General features: G+C 38.7%; 4 protein-coding genes across 4 annotated transcripts; 2 read left to right on the top strand and 2 right to left on the bottom strand.

Moving 5' to 3' along the window:
* Positions 1 to 891: 891 nt before the first annotated feature.
* On the top strand, positions 892 to 2136 carry L201_007141 (uncharacterized protein; the record flags this gene model as incomplete). Its single annotated transcript, XM_066222852.1, has 3 exons — positions 892 to 1307; positions 1535 to 1763; positions 1927 to 2136. 3 exons carry the CDS (start codon positions 892 to 894, stop codon positions 2134 to 2136), a joined length of 855 nt encoding a protein of 284 aa, XP_066078949.1.
* Positions 2137 to 2969: 833 nt separating this feature from the next.
* On the bottom strand, positions 2970 to 4284 carry L201_007140 (uncharacterized protein; the record flags this gene model as incomplete). Its single annotated transcript, XM_066222851.1, has 6 exons — positions 2970 to 2997; positions 3093 to 3209; positions 3366 to 3505; positions 3670 to 3751; positions 3928 to 4029; positions 4127 to 4284. The coding sequence occupies 6 exons, from the start codon at positions 4282 to 4284 to the stop codon at positions 2970 to 2972; spliced, it is 627 nt and encodes a 208-aa protein (XP_066078948.1).
* Positions 4285 to 5041: 757 nt separating this feature from the next.
* L201_007139 (uncharacterized protein) lies at positions 5042 to 11553 on the top strand (the record flags this gene model as incomplete). The annotated part of the gene is made up of 25 exons (XM_066222850.1): positions 5042 to 5428; positions 5500 to 5760; positions 5853 to 6145; positions 6224 to 6308; positions 6368 to 6672; positions 6731 to 7051; positions 7116 to 8043; positions 8104 to 8368; positions 8431 to 8529; positions 8582 to 8638; positions 8703 to 8939; positions 9009 to 9078; positions 9146 to 9183; positions 9235 to 9294; positions 9354 to 9433; positions 9503 to 9586; positions 9651 to 9689; positions 9754 to 9770; positions 9825 to 9948; positions 10010 to 10024; positions 10091 to 10597; positions 10660 to 10687; positions 10745 to 11091; positions 11171 to 11353; positions 11425 to 11553. 25 exons carry the CDS (start codon positions 5042 to 5044, stop codon positions 11551 to 11553), a joined length of 4959 nt encoding a protein of 1652 aa, XP_066078947.1.
* Positions 11554 to 11985: 432 nt separating this feature from the next.
* L201_007138 (uncharacterized protein) lies at positions 11986 to 13904 on the bottom strand (the record flags this gene model as incomplete). The annotated part of the gene is made up of 2 exons (XM_066222849.1): positions 11986 to 12334; positions 12409 to 13904. The coding sequence occupies 2 exons, from the start codon at positions 13902 to 13904 to the stop codon at positions 11986 to 11988; spliced, it is 1845 nt and encodes a 614-aa protein (XP_066078946.1).
* Positions 13905 to 15334: the final 1430 nt, after the last annotated feature.

The raw sequence follows: 15334 nt of genomic DNA, 5'->3' as shown, positions 1-15334 counted from the left end.
TATTCGTGAACATGCATGAAACTCACAACAACAACAACAAATAAATGGTAATTCTCAAAATGGACAATAAGGATTTGTTTCTCTTCTCTTTTCTTTTACTTCTTTTTCTGATCAATCGTATAACAAATCCTATTACTTTCTTTTCTATAGATTTTCATTTCACTTCCAATCAAACTTGCTCACTATGACTTCTTGGTGTCTTCTTTCTTCGATCATATTTATCGTTATCAGATTTTACCTCTGAATTCATAGTTGAGAGAGTTTGTGTTATATATATAATAATGGACAATGAAGTGAATGCTTTCTCAATATAACCAATGTGGGGAGCTCTATGCGAACATATAAGTCATCATCATCTAATCAAAAGACCTTGACCGTGAGAGTAGTTGTCCATAAAGTAGATAAACATCATCACTATCCCCCTTTAACGGTTTCGGCGCGTTTTCAGGGTTTTGATAATAGAAATATCACGTAATTGTTACCTATATACATTACGCCACGTTTATAATTGTTACAGAGTTCACACCCCTTCTTACAAAACATTAAACTGTAATTATTCTTGATTCTTGATTCTATACTTTTGATTCTTGGCTTTTGGCGTAAATAAAAAAAAAAGAAGAAGAAATCCGAATCGGGTTTACAACGATACCACAATATATAAACTTATACATTCCCAATGTCTCCATCTACACGTTGCATATAGCTTGATAGTAACATCTTCGTCATCCACAAGACACTTCACTGGTAAACCCGGACTCATCATTGCTGTTATCTTACGAACAAGACTTTACAGGATACCAACGAGCAAAACGAAATTATCAGGATAAACCGAAACCGCAGTCAATCACCCATCTACAACAAGTCTTTTCAGTTATTTCTTTTCTTGCGAACATGTCTTCGATACCAATAACACCTTCTTCAAGTCATAGTCATGGACATGGTAGAAATGCATCAACCTATATATCAGCTGAAGCTGGTGGACCATCATCATCATCAACAACATCTTCATCAACATTACAATCTAATAATTTAACTCAAAGATCACCTAGTCCATCACCTACAAGACCAACATTTGGTTTTGATCATAATCAACCTTTACCTCCTATACCTAGTAATTCAGGACCAATGGGTTTGGATAAATCGTTATCTTCTTCCTCAGCCTCAGCAACAGCTAGTTACGGTTCTACATCGATTGAAAAAGGTTGGAAAAATAAATTAACACCTCAAAATATTGGTAGAGCTATTGTAGCTAGATTCATGAGAGCTGTAAGAAGAGGTAATTTACCTTTTTTATTGGTATTTTTCAGGTGAGTATCATCGTCTTACTATCTAAATGGAGCTTTGGATTGTTGGATGGGAATCGCAAGATGATTAGCTATTAGGAAGAGCTGGAAGAGGTCTGGAAGATGTGACATTCAGTATATGTATATGCGATATCTCAAATCAAGAATCTCATCATGCGTTGGATATATATGAAGGATATCATCATCAATGTCTATGAAAGAAGCTTACTTTCACATATTAAACCCATTAGCTGCACGATAGTATTCTTTTCAGCGTTAGCAGGTGTAGGCTATCATGAACCTTTACCAGATTCACTATCGTCGACAACGGGTAGCGGACCAGTAGCTGCAGAAATTGAAAGTGCAGGTGAATTCAAGATTGGTGGACCTGTATTTGATGATAGAAAAGGTATAGAAAGGAGGGTAGCTGAACAGAGAGCTTTAGAAGAAGCTTGGGCTAAGAAAAGGAGACCTCAAGATGTAAGTCCGCCTTTTTACTTTTAGATTGTAGCTCTCGACAAAGGTGTAGATAAGCTCCTTGAGGCTTGCATGAAAGGGTTTATAAGGCGATAGGATGGAGCAAAATGGAATAGACCTGTTACTAGGGACTGTACTGACTTCAGATCGGTTTTATCCCTTTCAGGGAGCGTGGATGCGTAAACAACGTGATGATAAAGCAGTTCGAAGAAACCCACATGCAATCTCACCTACGACAAATCCTAAACCCGAAGAAACCGTTGGTGTGGTAGTGGAAGGTGGTCAAGGATTAAATAAAAGGGGTTTAGCTTTGGATGACACAACGGTAATAATAACATCTACCGCTAAAGCAGTAGTAGCAACAAATTTAGCTTAGATTACCTTCAACAAGTTTATTACTGAACGAAGTCTAGGATAATATGTTTGAACTGGGTCAATGGCGGCTGGAGTGGAAGTTGATATTTGAGGGGGTTCAGCAAATATATGCTTACGTTTGAGAACAGAAATCAAGATATCCTCCGAAAGAGCAAAATAGACTTTTGAGATTAATCTCAAACCATTAATGTATCATAAATCGAATTAAAGTAGAACACAACACATCAAATTTGGGTTTTCATGTCCTCCTTTTCCATCTTTTCCATTTTTTTTTTCTTTTTCCTGTGTATATGTTTATTATACATTTGTCTTTTTTTAAATAGACATCCGGTATATACTTCCACAATCTTAGTAATATAGAGTTAACCAGGATAGAGCCATAACACTATCATTACATACATAAAACAAATAGAACAATAACGAATAAACAAAATATATCTTGCATCATATAAACTATATGAATATACAGTACCATGAAGCTTCTTAATATTTGAAAGATGTTTTTAACGAGCAAATGTATACAAGTCAACTGCTTATCTTTACAAAAATTTGATTTTTGAACCGATGAGAAATGATTTGAAGATATGTACTTAGGTAAAAGGCATCTTAATTATGATAACAATACAGCTTAATTATGATAACAAAGCTTGATTATGATAACAATATACATGATATAATATAGAAAGCTGTTTATATCTTTAAATGCTCTAAAAAATTGTAAATAACGAAATCTAAAAAATCCAAATTAATGCAACTACTGAACTGAGCATCATGACCGACATCACACCATATCACATTTAGCCCTTCTAAAAGCATTTCTTGAAATGTACAAAATTACATGCAAATTCGATATGTGATATATCTAAAAAGATAAACTCGTATTTAGCTTTCTGCTTTGCTTGCCAATGTACAACAACGGATAAATTGAGGGAGGTAGATTGATCGATATAAACTTACCGTCCAGCAGTTTCAGAAGCTCTTTCAATTCTCATAACTTGACCTCTTTTCATACCGTAATATCTTGCTACAGGATCCGTTATCATGATTCTAGGTAACTGAGTTTCTTTTAATCGACTGAAAACAATCAATAAAAGTAAGAATTGATCAGTCAGATTTTCACAGATATTATATCAAAGTATAGCAGAATTATCTTCTGATCAAGATAACAGGAACCTTTCTCACTCGTATTCTTGATAAAAAGCGGTAAAGAAAGAGAGAAAGTCAACTTACTATCTTTTGATTAATTGATCTTTTTCTTCTTTTCTCATAATTTGATGTTTTGGCACTAAGAAATGTCTTGTTATATTTACTAATAAATCTGATTCTTGGAAATCTTCCAAATGATATTCTGATGCTAACTCTTGTAGTGTCTATGATAACGTAACATTACAGCAAGTATATATACATTAGCTTAAAGCTTCAATGATTTTTCCTTCATTCGAAAGTGGGTTTTTGTCCGCTTCAACGATACTTAATCTTGCAAGAGAGAGAGAACTTTTGATGGATAGTTGAGCTTGAGAAACGTTTCACTCACTTTCTTTGCGGCTGGTGACATTTTTTCCGACCAGATAATTATCCCCCTCTTTGCTCCTATCTTATCCATCGATGTTATAAAACTGCAAAGACATTTTGTATTTAGTCAGCACAGAGAAAACCATATATAATCAATCAAGGTAACAACCCAGCATTAAGCAGTCTAAGCTTTTCATACCATCATCTCTTCCCTTTACCTTTTTATGCTCAGATTCTCTTGAACCCCAAAATAACACAGATCATATAGATAGATACTCACGTTTTCATAGCTGCTTTACTAACATTTTTCTCCGCACAGAAATATACATATAATGTACCTTCATCTTCACCGTGTTTCACTGAGAAACTCATTGGCCCTCGACTATATCGGATTGACTGATAATTAGTGTCCTACTCGAAATGTTTTTGTTTTTTTGATGTGTGACCAAGCAATCATCTAAGTTTCTGATGATACTTACTCTACTGATCCTGTAGCTCCAAAATCATTCTTGAATTGTTCAAAAGGTACATCTACTTCATATTCCGCTACCAAGTAACCTCTATCTCTAACCATCTCATGAACTGTTCTTGATACTCTCCATAATCTAGCTAATTCTCTATCTGATTCTTGGGACATGTTCAGGGATTTTTAGTGATTTTGTGTAATCTGTCAAGGGAGTCTTGACAAGTGTTTGCAATAAGTCTTATTAATTTACGATGTTGAAGCTGAAAACATGTGAGAGTTGCTCTATAATTTTGCTGAAAGTGTAAACGTTGCATCAACATTAAAAGACTGAAAGACTGAAATTAGAAAACGTTAAACATCAACTTTGAGAAGCTTGTAATAGGCATGCAAGAAAGCAGAAGATGTTCTATAGGCAGACGGGAGAGTGGCCACGTGGGTGGTGTGGAGACCCGGAAATGAGTTTCGACCGATAGGATTGACGAGGTGATGAATGAAAGTAAAATAAGCTTGCTGATGACATTGAAAAACGCGTCGATGACGAGCAGATAAGAGCGAGCGATAGACATATAAATTGGATACTTGTCACTTAGTAGTGCTCTATCTACCATCTCAATTTGTTGCTCAATATTGCATAGATATCCCAGCAAAGCAGCTTAGTCCTGCAATCGCGGCTTAGCACACCCTCCAGTAACGTTATCAAGTTGATCGATATCTACAGTCAGTTTCATTGAGACTCCTTTGGTCGTTTGACCGTTGAGGTCTCTGTTTATGAGTAACGCTTTGATCACAATATATCATATATGTCGCAATATTGATACAGACAGATAAGACTCATATAATGGAAAGCCCTTCAGTGAGTAGACTTTTCTTCTACAATATTATTTCTTCTTCATGACTCTTTACCTTTAAATCCGTTATTACAAGCAAGATGGAAGCTGAATCCAACTTTCAGACAATCTCACCTTCACTTATCTCATCAATAAGAACAATTTCCTCACTATCTATCATTTTCCTCACGCTCTTTATCTCTTTACCACCTTTCAAACCTATTCGAAAATTCTTTCATTCGTTAGTTTCGGATTTAGTACCGCTCTCATCTTTGGTGCCTCCTGAACCACCTACAAAACCACAACAAAATGACGAATATAGAAGAAGACCTAGTATCTGGAGACAAGGTGTCATATCTATTTTAGCAATTATAGAAGCTGGTTTTTGGACGGGTATAACTGGATCTCAAATCTTGAATGTTATTCACAAAGATGGTATTGAGAAAGTTGATACTATCTTACTTTCAGCTGGAATGATTATCGTTTGGGTAAGCTATACTTAAATTCCGCTTTACGTGGAAATAAGACTAGCTCACTATCCTTGCCGTTGAATGATTAGCTTTCAATCTTCCTTCAATTCACCTTAAGACCATTGACCACCCCACCTTATGCGACTATTTTAATTTTATTCATTTTACTTGGATTATCTATATTACAACTTGGAAATGCATGGTATATTAAGACTGTAACTGATCATCTTCCTAATTGGGCAACAAAGTGGAGATTCATACTTGAGGCTGGAAATATCATTAGTACATCAATCATCTTGTTGGTTTTATTCGGTTTGAAATTAGCTGGCCCAGATGTATTATCAAGATTGGTGAGTTGATACCAACATGACTGACTGCCTTGAAACACATCATTTATCATATAGTCTCGAGCTGATATTCAGTTAACCCTTTAACTGTGTAGCCTGAAGTATCGATGGACGATGATGTCACTCTCTACTCGTGGATCTCGTTCAATTGGGTGAATGAATTTATCACTAAAGGAGCTTCACAAGAATTAGAACCAGAAGATCTACCAAAATTATCTTTATCACAACAATCAGCAGTTGTTTTCGATAGATTCAGACAATTGAAAACCAGTACTTTACTAAGGAAAATCGTATTAGCAAACAAGTTGGATTTAGGATTAGATGCTGGTTTGACTTTAATTGCTGTAGTTTTCAATTATGCTGGTCCTTATTTCTTAAAGAAGATCTTGTGAGTCAGCTGATCTCCACTTCATTGGGCTTTTTGGAGAGAAGAGGACTTATCAGCTAATAAGTATGAAATGCATAGAGATGGGTTAGATAATAAATCGGCTGAAGCTATGTCACAAGCCTATATCTTCGCTTTCCTTGCATTCTTAGCCTCGGTTCTCAAGGTATGTCAGCCGTTCCATTGACGTTGGATCCTGTAAAGCTGATATCGTGTATCCTTCAGGCTTTGACCGATCTTCTGCACCTTTGGCACGGACGACGAGCCACAGTAAGAATCAAAGCTGAATTAACAGCCGCCATTTACGATAAAGCACTTAGAAGAAAGGATGCTTCTGGTATTATAGCAGCCAAAGAAGATGAAAAGGACAAAGAAGGTGGTAAAACCGAAAAGAAGAGTAACGCGGATAGTGGAAAGGTCGTTAATCTTATGGCGGGAGATACTAATCGGATTGGAAATACTGTCAGTGGTGGTTACTACATTTATGGTGCTCCTTTCGAAATCATCGTAGCGTCTGTATTTCTCTATAAGTGAGCTTGACCTGTTACATAGGATAATGTCAAAAAGCTAATTGAAACCGATTTACAGCATCCTTGGTTGGTCCGCTTTTGCCGGTGTAGTCGTACTTGTTGTCGCTACTCCTCTCAACTCGTTCGTCTCAAAGAGAAGTGTTGCTATAACACAAGAATTGCTGAAAGCACGAGACAAGAGAATCGGAGTCATGAATGAGTTGATCGGTGCCATACAATTCATCAAATTTTTCGCTTGGATTGAACAATGGAAAAATAGAGCAGCTGATGCAAGAGCTAAAGAAATGAAACAGATGGTTAGATCGTTATTCAACGGAATATGGTTTTCTCTTCTCTGGTCCCTTGCACCAATTTTCGTTACCTTAGTTTCCTTCTTCTGGTAAGTCAAACCATGAATCGAAATCAAAGATCTTCTCACGACTGACCTTGTTGGTTTTTTTCAGCTACATCGTCATTGCTAAACGAGAATTGACCGTCTCCGTAGCCTTCACAGCCATTTCCTTATTCTCCATGTTGAGAATGCCTCTGAACGTTATTCCTACATTCGTCGTCATTCTACTTCAAGCTCATGTCTCCGTCAAGCGTATCGAAGACTTCTTAGCGGAAGATGAAGTTCCTGATTGGGTATCATCCCTCAAAAGAACATCTGACCCCAAAGATAAAGCTCCCGCCAAAATTGGCTTCGAGAACGCTTCTTTCAGATGGAATACTGGTAAACAATCAAGCTCAGCTACTCCTCCTTCCAATGCTACGGCTCCCACCAGCGCTGAATCGAGTTCTCCACAAACAAGCACGAGTACAACAGCCATTGATTCAGCAGAATCGGAAGAACAAGAAGAAGCCTACTTTAGTCTATCTGATTTGAACATCGATTTCCCTATTGGTAAATTATCAGTAATTACCGGACCCACAGGATCAGGTAAAACCGCTGTTCTAATTGCACTATTAGGTGAAATGGAGTTACTCAATGGACAATCTTATTTACCGAAGAATACTACACAAGTTAATGATGAAGGTTTGAGAAATTCGGTAGCTTATGCTGCTCAAACCCCATGGTTACAACAAAAAAGTATAAAAGACAATATTTTATTTGGTGAAAACTTTGATGAAGATAGATATGAAATGGTTTTAGAAGCATGTGCATTAAACCCTGACTTAGATATGCTTGAAGATGGTGATCAAACTGAGATTGGAGCTAAAGGTGTTTCTTTGAGTGGTGGCCAAAAAGCTAGAGTAGCTCTTGCTAGAGCAGTTTATTCTTACACTCAACATGTTTTACTCGACGATCCACTTGCGGCGGTTGATTCTCATACTGCCAAACACCTCACTGATAAGTGTTTGAATGGATCCATTTTGAAAGGCCGTACAGTAGTGAGTAATCCTTGGTTCAATGTTTTACAACGGTGTGAGGCTTACTGGAAAATACTACAGATTCTTGTCTCTCATCATGTCGAACTCCTTCTGCCTTCGTCCGATTACCTTGTTCGTATACTTGACGGTCGAGTAGATGCTCAGGGAACACCAGATGAGCTTCGTGCGGCGAAAGAACTGGAAGGTCTAGTAGCTTTGGAAGAAGCTGAAGTAACTAAAGCCGAAGCTATTATTGCTAAAGAAGAAGTGGAAGATGAGGTTGAGGTAGTAGAGACAACGGAAAAGAAGGTTAAAAAGAAAGGTCCGGGAAAAAAATTGGTCCAAGGTATGACCTTGTCATGTGAAATTTTAATATGGCTGGAAGCTAACGCACTGTAATTCATGTAGATGAAGAAAGAGCTATCGGTAATGTCAAGTGGGAAACATACAAGCTTTATATCGTTGCGGCCACTTATGTGACTTGGGTTTGGACACTACTTGTTCTTTGTACGTTGTTTCGAGAATTTGCAAACCCTTAATGCTGACTCATGATTTCAAGTGCTCAATCAAGGATTGTCCATTGCCGAACGATGGTGGCTCAAAGTATGGGGTGAAGGTGAATTAATATGCAGCCTGAATGAGGGATTGACATTGATCAGAACTGACGTATTCCATGATAGCTTACACCACCAAATACACCACTCATGCGACCCTTTTTACCCTTTTCAAACCTGCTGTAACAGATCAAACCCAATATTACCATCATACTGATGTCCATCAACATGTTTTGCACCATACGACCAATATCATGACATCCAACTTTTCCACTACTCCCACAGCCATGAAAGGTATCACATCACGTTTCCCTCCTGCTCAAACTAATCCAGGATTCTACCTCACAGCATATACTGGTATTGGTGAGTGAACAGACAATCCAGCTACGACTAAGGCATCGGTAGCTGATTGCATCTGATGTCTGCACCTAGTCCTTGGTGCTGCTCTTTTCGGTGTAGCTTCTAGTGCTGTTGGGTCTTGGAGTTCTTATCGAGCTGCTATGTAAGCTGACGGGATCCCACCATAGTTAGGTCAAAACACGATGAGCTTACTTTTGGATCTTTCTTAGCCATTTACACGATAGACTACTAGAGCGAGTTATGCGATGTAAGTAGACACGATGAAGGTACTATTTTTCAAGCTGATTCTGTTGAACAGCTACCGTTCGATTCTTCAACGTTACACCTGTAGGACGGATTATCAACCGATTTTCTCGAGGTGAGTAGTCTTCTTACGATCCTGAAACTGCATATCGCTGACATGCCCCTCTAACATAGACGTCGAGACAATCGATTCGTCGCTTAACGGTGCTTTGAGGACAGTCATTATCTATGTAGCGAGTTTGATCGGTGCTATCGTGAGTAAATCGTTTGCTGTTTCGATATAGAGTCCAAGCAGTAGTTAACTTTGCGGGAACCATAATCAGGTTGTCGTAGCTGCTATCGTACCATGGTTTTTGGTACCTGCTGCCGTGATCAGTTACTTGTATTACCAATACTCCGTTGTCTACGTGAGTGATGATCGACATCATAACGCTTTCCCGTTGATATGCTGAGCATGAGTACGTGTGGCAGTTGAGAGTAGGTAGAAGTTTACGACGTCTTGAGGCTACCGTAAGTCATACGTACTCCTTTTGGTCATTGCTGGAATCAAATCAGCTGATACCCTATCTTTTAGCTCAAATCTCCGATTTTGTAAGCGAGCTGCTGTCACACCGGGATGCGATCCTAAGACTAATTTAAATACAGCTCCGGTTTCGCCGAACTCCTCGATGGTGTTATTTCAGTCAGAGCATTCTCTGTCGAAGCTAGATTCATGAGCCAGTTATGTGAACAAGTAGATAAGACCCATCAAGCGTTCTACTATTACTGGGTAAGTTGGCTATTAGACCGAGATAAGATGTTTGCTGACCGAATTTCATTCTTCCATATAGATGATGAATCGATGGGTAAGTTCACACGGAGTTATGTGAAGGTCAGAAAGAGATTACTAATGACTATTGCTTTGACCGTAGCTTCTCTTGCGATTTGATGTACTGGGTGCAGTTTCAGTATTCCTCACCACACTTTTCGCTTTGAGTGGCGCTGTTCCGGCAGGATCAGCAGGTATGGCAATTGTATCCGCTCAATCATTCGTCTCAGCATGTTATTGGGTATCAAGATTTTGGGGTCAACTTGAAATGGATTTCAATTCAGTTGAGAGAGTACAAGAATATTTATCATTACCTCAAGAACCACCTTCCATCATTAGATCAAATCGACCACCCGCATATTGGCCCTCAACGAATAATAAAGATTCTTTCCTAAGTGTAAGAGAATTAGAAATCAAATATGCACCTGATCTACCTACTGTATTCAAAGGTTCTTTCGAGATTAAAGCAGGTGAAAAGATTGGTTTAATAGGTAGAACCGGTAGTGGTAAATCAACTTTAGCAATGAGTTTATTGAGATTCGCAGAACCTTATGGAGGTAGTATCTGGTTAGATGGTATTGATATCACGAAAATCGGCGTTGATGATTTGGTGAGTACGATGTGATCAAAGTGACTGCGGTCAAATGCTGAGATTCGTATTCTTCATCGTAGCGATCGCGAATAACATATATTCCCCAAGGTCAGCTTCTTCCGTTATGTTACTTTGAACAGTCAAGCTGACAGATCAACCACATAGATGCTGTTCTGTTCTCCGGAACTGTCAGAGAAAACTTAGATCCATTCAACGAACATACCGATGAAGAGCTATTGGATGCTCTTTCACGCGTGAATTTGGGTACATCGGATACACCTCCAGCAAGTAAGGTACCTTCACGTGTACCTTCATCCAAACGACTTGGCGCTTTAGCTGCAGAAGACGCTTTGAGACCAATCTCACCTGCACCTAGTGGATCTACAGCAATAGGTGGAAAATCAATTATATCTCTAACAACAGAAGTCTCAGCTGGAGGTAGTAATTTCTCACAAGGTCAAAGACAGCTAGTCGCTATGGCCAGAGCGTTGTTGAGAAGAAGTAACCTTATTGTGAGTAGTATATGTTACCGCGATACTCCACCCTTGCGGAAAAAAGCGGTATACTAATCATCTAAATTATATATCGTAGATTATGGATGAAGCCACAGCATCAGTAGATTTCGCTACAGATGAAGCTATTCAAGATGCAATTAGATCGGAGTTCAAATCTTCCACTCTGTTGACTATTGCTCATCGATTATCATCTGTAATTGATTATGATAGATTATTGGTTTTATCAGATGGTAAAGTAGCCGAGTTTGATACGCCAATCGTAAGTCCAGTCACTATACTGTATATCTAAAATGGAAGGAGCTAGATTGCTGATGTTATGAGTTATTATAGAACCTTCTTCGAAAAGATGATTCTTTGTTTAAATCATTATGTGAGAAATCAGGTAAATACAAAGATTTGTATAGAGCTGCTGAAAAGAAGGAAAAAGAGGATCAAGAACAAATAGAAGCAGAAGAGTAGAGCATATATAAATGGGTTTGCTACCACTTTGGTCCGAGTTCAATACTGCGAACGCAGGAATCAACCCTTCAGATATCCTTTTTGTGCTTATTCCTAAGATATATAATGCATATATACAAAATACAATATACTAGATATAATATAGTAATGCATTAGTAAACATCACTTGCTCATTGCATTTATTCGAATCCTGTCGTGCTATTGTACAGTAGAGCACGAAGACCATGGATGCAAAGAGAAAGTCTAATACATGCTAGTTTGACTTTTCCCGTACACTACAAATAGTACAAATAGTTGAAACTGAATCCGTTCGGTATGTCTGATCGCAATTCTATTATATGGATTTAGTATTTTGTCGAGTTTGATTTTGGATGGATGACATTGATTTGAATGTATACATATATTATGAATACCATTCTCTAAGCGTGCTATTTACCTATCTTCTTCCCATTTGACTCTTTGTACAGATGAATCATCTTCATCCAAACTATCTCTATCCCTTTCTCTATCTTCATTTGAATTTGACCATCTGTCATTCATCAAGTTTCTATCAGATGGTCCACCACTGGGATGAGAATGATGTATCAAAGGCCCTCCACCAGGTAAATTAGGAGGACCTAGATTTGGTGGTGAATTACTAAAATCTATACCTGATCTTCTAACTAAATCTTCTAAATATGTTATATGTGATACAGCTTTACGTAAAATAATAGCTTTTGAATCTGTAGGTAAAGATGATGGTAATGCTTGTCTCAATGCTTGAAAACCTGAATTTATAGATCTTTTGGAAGTAATATAGTAAATCAAGTCAGTGTATGTAACGTAATTGTAAGAAATAGAGAAAAGCCGACTTACTCTCGCCTTTTTTGCTCTGACATTAGATGAGCTAATCTTCTAGATTGACCAGGTGTTGGAGCTACATTACCCATACCTCCTTGTTCACCTTCCAAACCTGGTCTAATCCCATAACCTGAAGTCGCAGATTGACTTCTTGATCTAGCTAAATGAGTACCGCCACCACCACCTCTATGACCGTATGGCGATACATAAGGCATGGGTGGCATAGCCGAAGGTGGTAATGCTCGTAATGGTGGTGAAGGCATATCATATCCTTGAATTTGATGATGATGATGTGGATACTGCATTTGATGCTGTTGTTGATGGTGATGATGATGGTTTGATAGTGGCAATGAGGAAGATTGATTAGGTAGAGGTACTGTCGATTGTGAAGAGGACCTTCTATGTAGTTCGTACAACTCCTCTCTAGAAGGTTCGTGAGTTTGGTATTTTTCGTATGGAGGTGGCTGGCGAGCTTGACTATGTATAGCTTGGTGTTGCTGTTGTTCATATTCAAGACTTCTTTCAGTATCACGTTCACGTTCACGTAATTTTGATACTCCAGAACTTGGTGATCTCTTGGAAGAAGGATGTCCGAGAGGAGGTTCATACGGACTATAACTTGGTCTACCTAAATTTGGTGGATACAATCTCGGGCTAGTTCTGGCTGTTGATGCAGATCCTGATGCTGATGAAGCATTATTATCCACTGAAGATGGTGGTGGCATATTTCCGATTGGAGGTGGTAAAGTAGGTGAACCAGATATCGAGTGTAAAGGTGGTAAAGAGATTCCAGCGGATTTACCTACTGAACCACCTGATGGTATACGATGTATCTGAGCTCTTGGTTCTGATGCAGATCCTCCACTTCGCCAAGAAGACGGCGGCGGTGTATCACGTTGACTGGAAGTAGATAGTGACGGGAATTCTCTTTCTATAGGTGACAATTGATGATTATTACCTCCACTACCACTTTCATTGCTGAATTTTAATGGAGCTATAGAAATAGGTGGCGGTAAATGAATTCTAGGTAATTGTTGTTGTTCTCTTTCTCCTGTGGATTCCATATCACGTTCTCTTTCTCTTTCAGGCTGTGAATTGAATGATCTTCTTCTTGGATAAGGATGTGATCTATTATACGAATGTGAAATAGTTGGTGATCTACCTGATGAAGGTGATTCACCTCTAGTTTCCCTCTCCCGTTCTCTTTCTCTCGAAGAACTTGAGTGCAAATGTGCATATGATTGAGAATGTGGATGAGGAGGTAATCTTTCATAAGATTCTCCTCTATGAGGATGAGGTCGATGAGAAGATGAAGATGACGAAGATGGATTTGAAGGTGGCATTCTAGGTATATTTATAGGTATCGAAGTTGCCGTTGTTGTAGTCATGTTTTTATCTTCGTTATTCGGATTGTAATAACGATTCCTCAAATTTGACTTTTTCGGAGGTGAGGTATCCGTAGGTCGTGTAGAGGAGGAAATTATAGCTGTACTGTCTGGAGGAGATGTCATAAGTATCGATATTAATCAAGTTAAGCAACTACGCTCGTGTTCTGTGTTATGTATGTTTTGATAGAGCAAGAACAACGCCCTTCGGATGCCTTCAAGGTGCTTTATGATGTTGAAGATGCGCTTATAATCCAGCTAGCTTTAAATGACTGATTGGCTGAAAAGGTGTTTCCTGTCTACAGCTGAACTTTAAAGCTTATAATAGTAATGATTGACCTTGATCACGTTGAAGTTCCTGATCGTACTGATTTTTGATGAACACAAGTGGGGACAAAATCGTCAGCACATAGATACGAAGGGAAACGGCGGTCAATCAGACAATGCCTCATTTTTATCACTTACTTGGCAGAATTAGCTATGTCCTTGACAAGCTTATACTGGTAAACTCGCCGACAATTGTGTGAACGAGTGGAACTCAGTTTAAACTAGTTAACTATTTGGACGGCTTTTCGTAAGGTTGGTTGATGATACTGTACAAAGTTACTGTGATTGAATTCTCGATAAAGTGCTAAAGAAGCACCGGTGAATTGGCGGTGAATATGAGCGGTTGATGGGAAGAAGTATAATGGATTCCAAGGAATATATGTCGTTGGGTTGATTTTGTCTGAAGTGATATTACTTTCGGATGTGTCGATCACCAGAAGAGTAAACAAAGGTGTGCCGCCGGATGCTGTGTGTGTATTTCTTGCAGACTATGACGTTTGCGAAGTTGAAACAATGTGATTTTTCCGTTGTAATAGCTCCGTTCGACGATCCTGATCCTCGATCAAAAGCTGTTATTCAAGTCCAAAGCTAGATCCTTTAACTTCGGCAACGCTGAGGATACCAGGTTGAAAAACAAAGGGAACTGAGGCAAAATGTTTTCTTCTTCGTATGTTGCACTCGTTGATTACCCCTCAAAATCCGCAGATTAACGAAAAGGAGGGGTTGTCGACTGCGAATGCTTCTTCCGTCTATATGCGTTGAGAATAACGACCTTCTTCTTCAATCTAGCGAAGAAAGGAGCAATGAAAACCCGATAAGCAACTTGCAACTGATCGAAATCAAAATGGTTGATATGAAATTTTCAGCTGAATGTGGGATCACCAGCGGTGACCGATTCTGATGTCGAGAGAAGCCAACTTCTCGTTGTTTACCTTCTTTCACCAATGTGGTGTACGATCGAGTTTGATCTATCTTGGATCTTATCCCTTGTGGCACCGGCCCGCAGTATATCCAAGTGTCCTCGTGTACACTAAAAGATCGTGATCGCTTGATATAGTTTGACTGATGATTACAAAGGATGTTCTTTTACGACTTCCCTTGTTTTGATCCGTATAGAGACGGTATCTAACGGATATTGCAGGATGTAGTTCGGAATATCCCAGGAATATAATGTTGAAAGATGAAAGATGAAACACCAAACAGCTGGGTTACTTCCTTTGAAGGCGTGT

This window comes from Kwoniella dendrophila, chromosome 10 (genome assembly GCF_036810415.1).
Source record: "Kwoniella dendrophila CBS 6074 chromosome 10, complete sequence".
Lineage (NCBI taxonomy): Eukaryota > Fungi > Basidiomycota > Tremellomycetes > Tremellales > Cryptococcaceae > Kwoniella > Kwoniella dendrophila.
The sequence above is the reverse complement of the archived record's forward strand: the minus strand, read 5'-3'. Positions and strand labels throughout refer to the sequence as shown.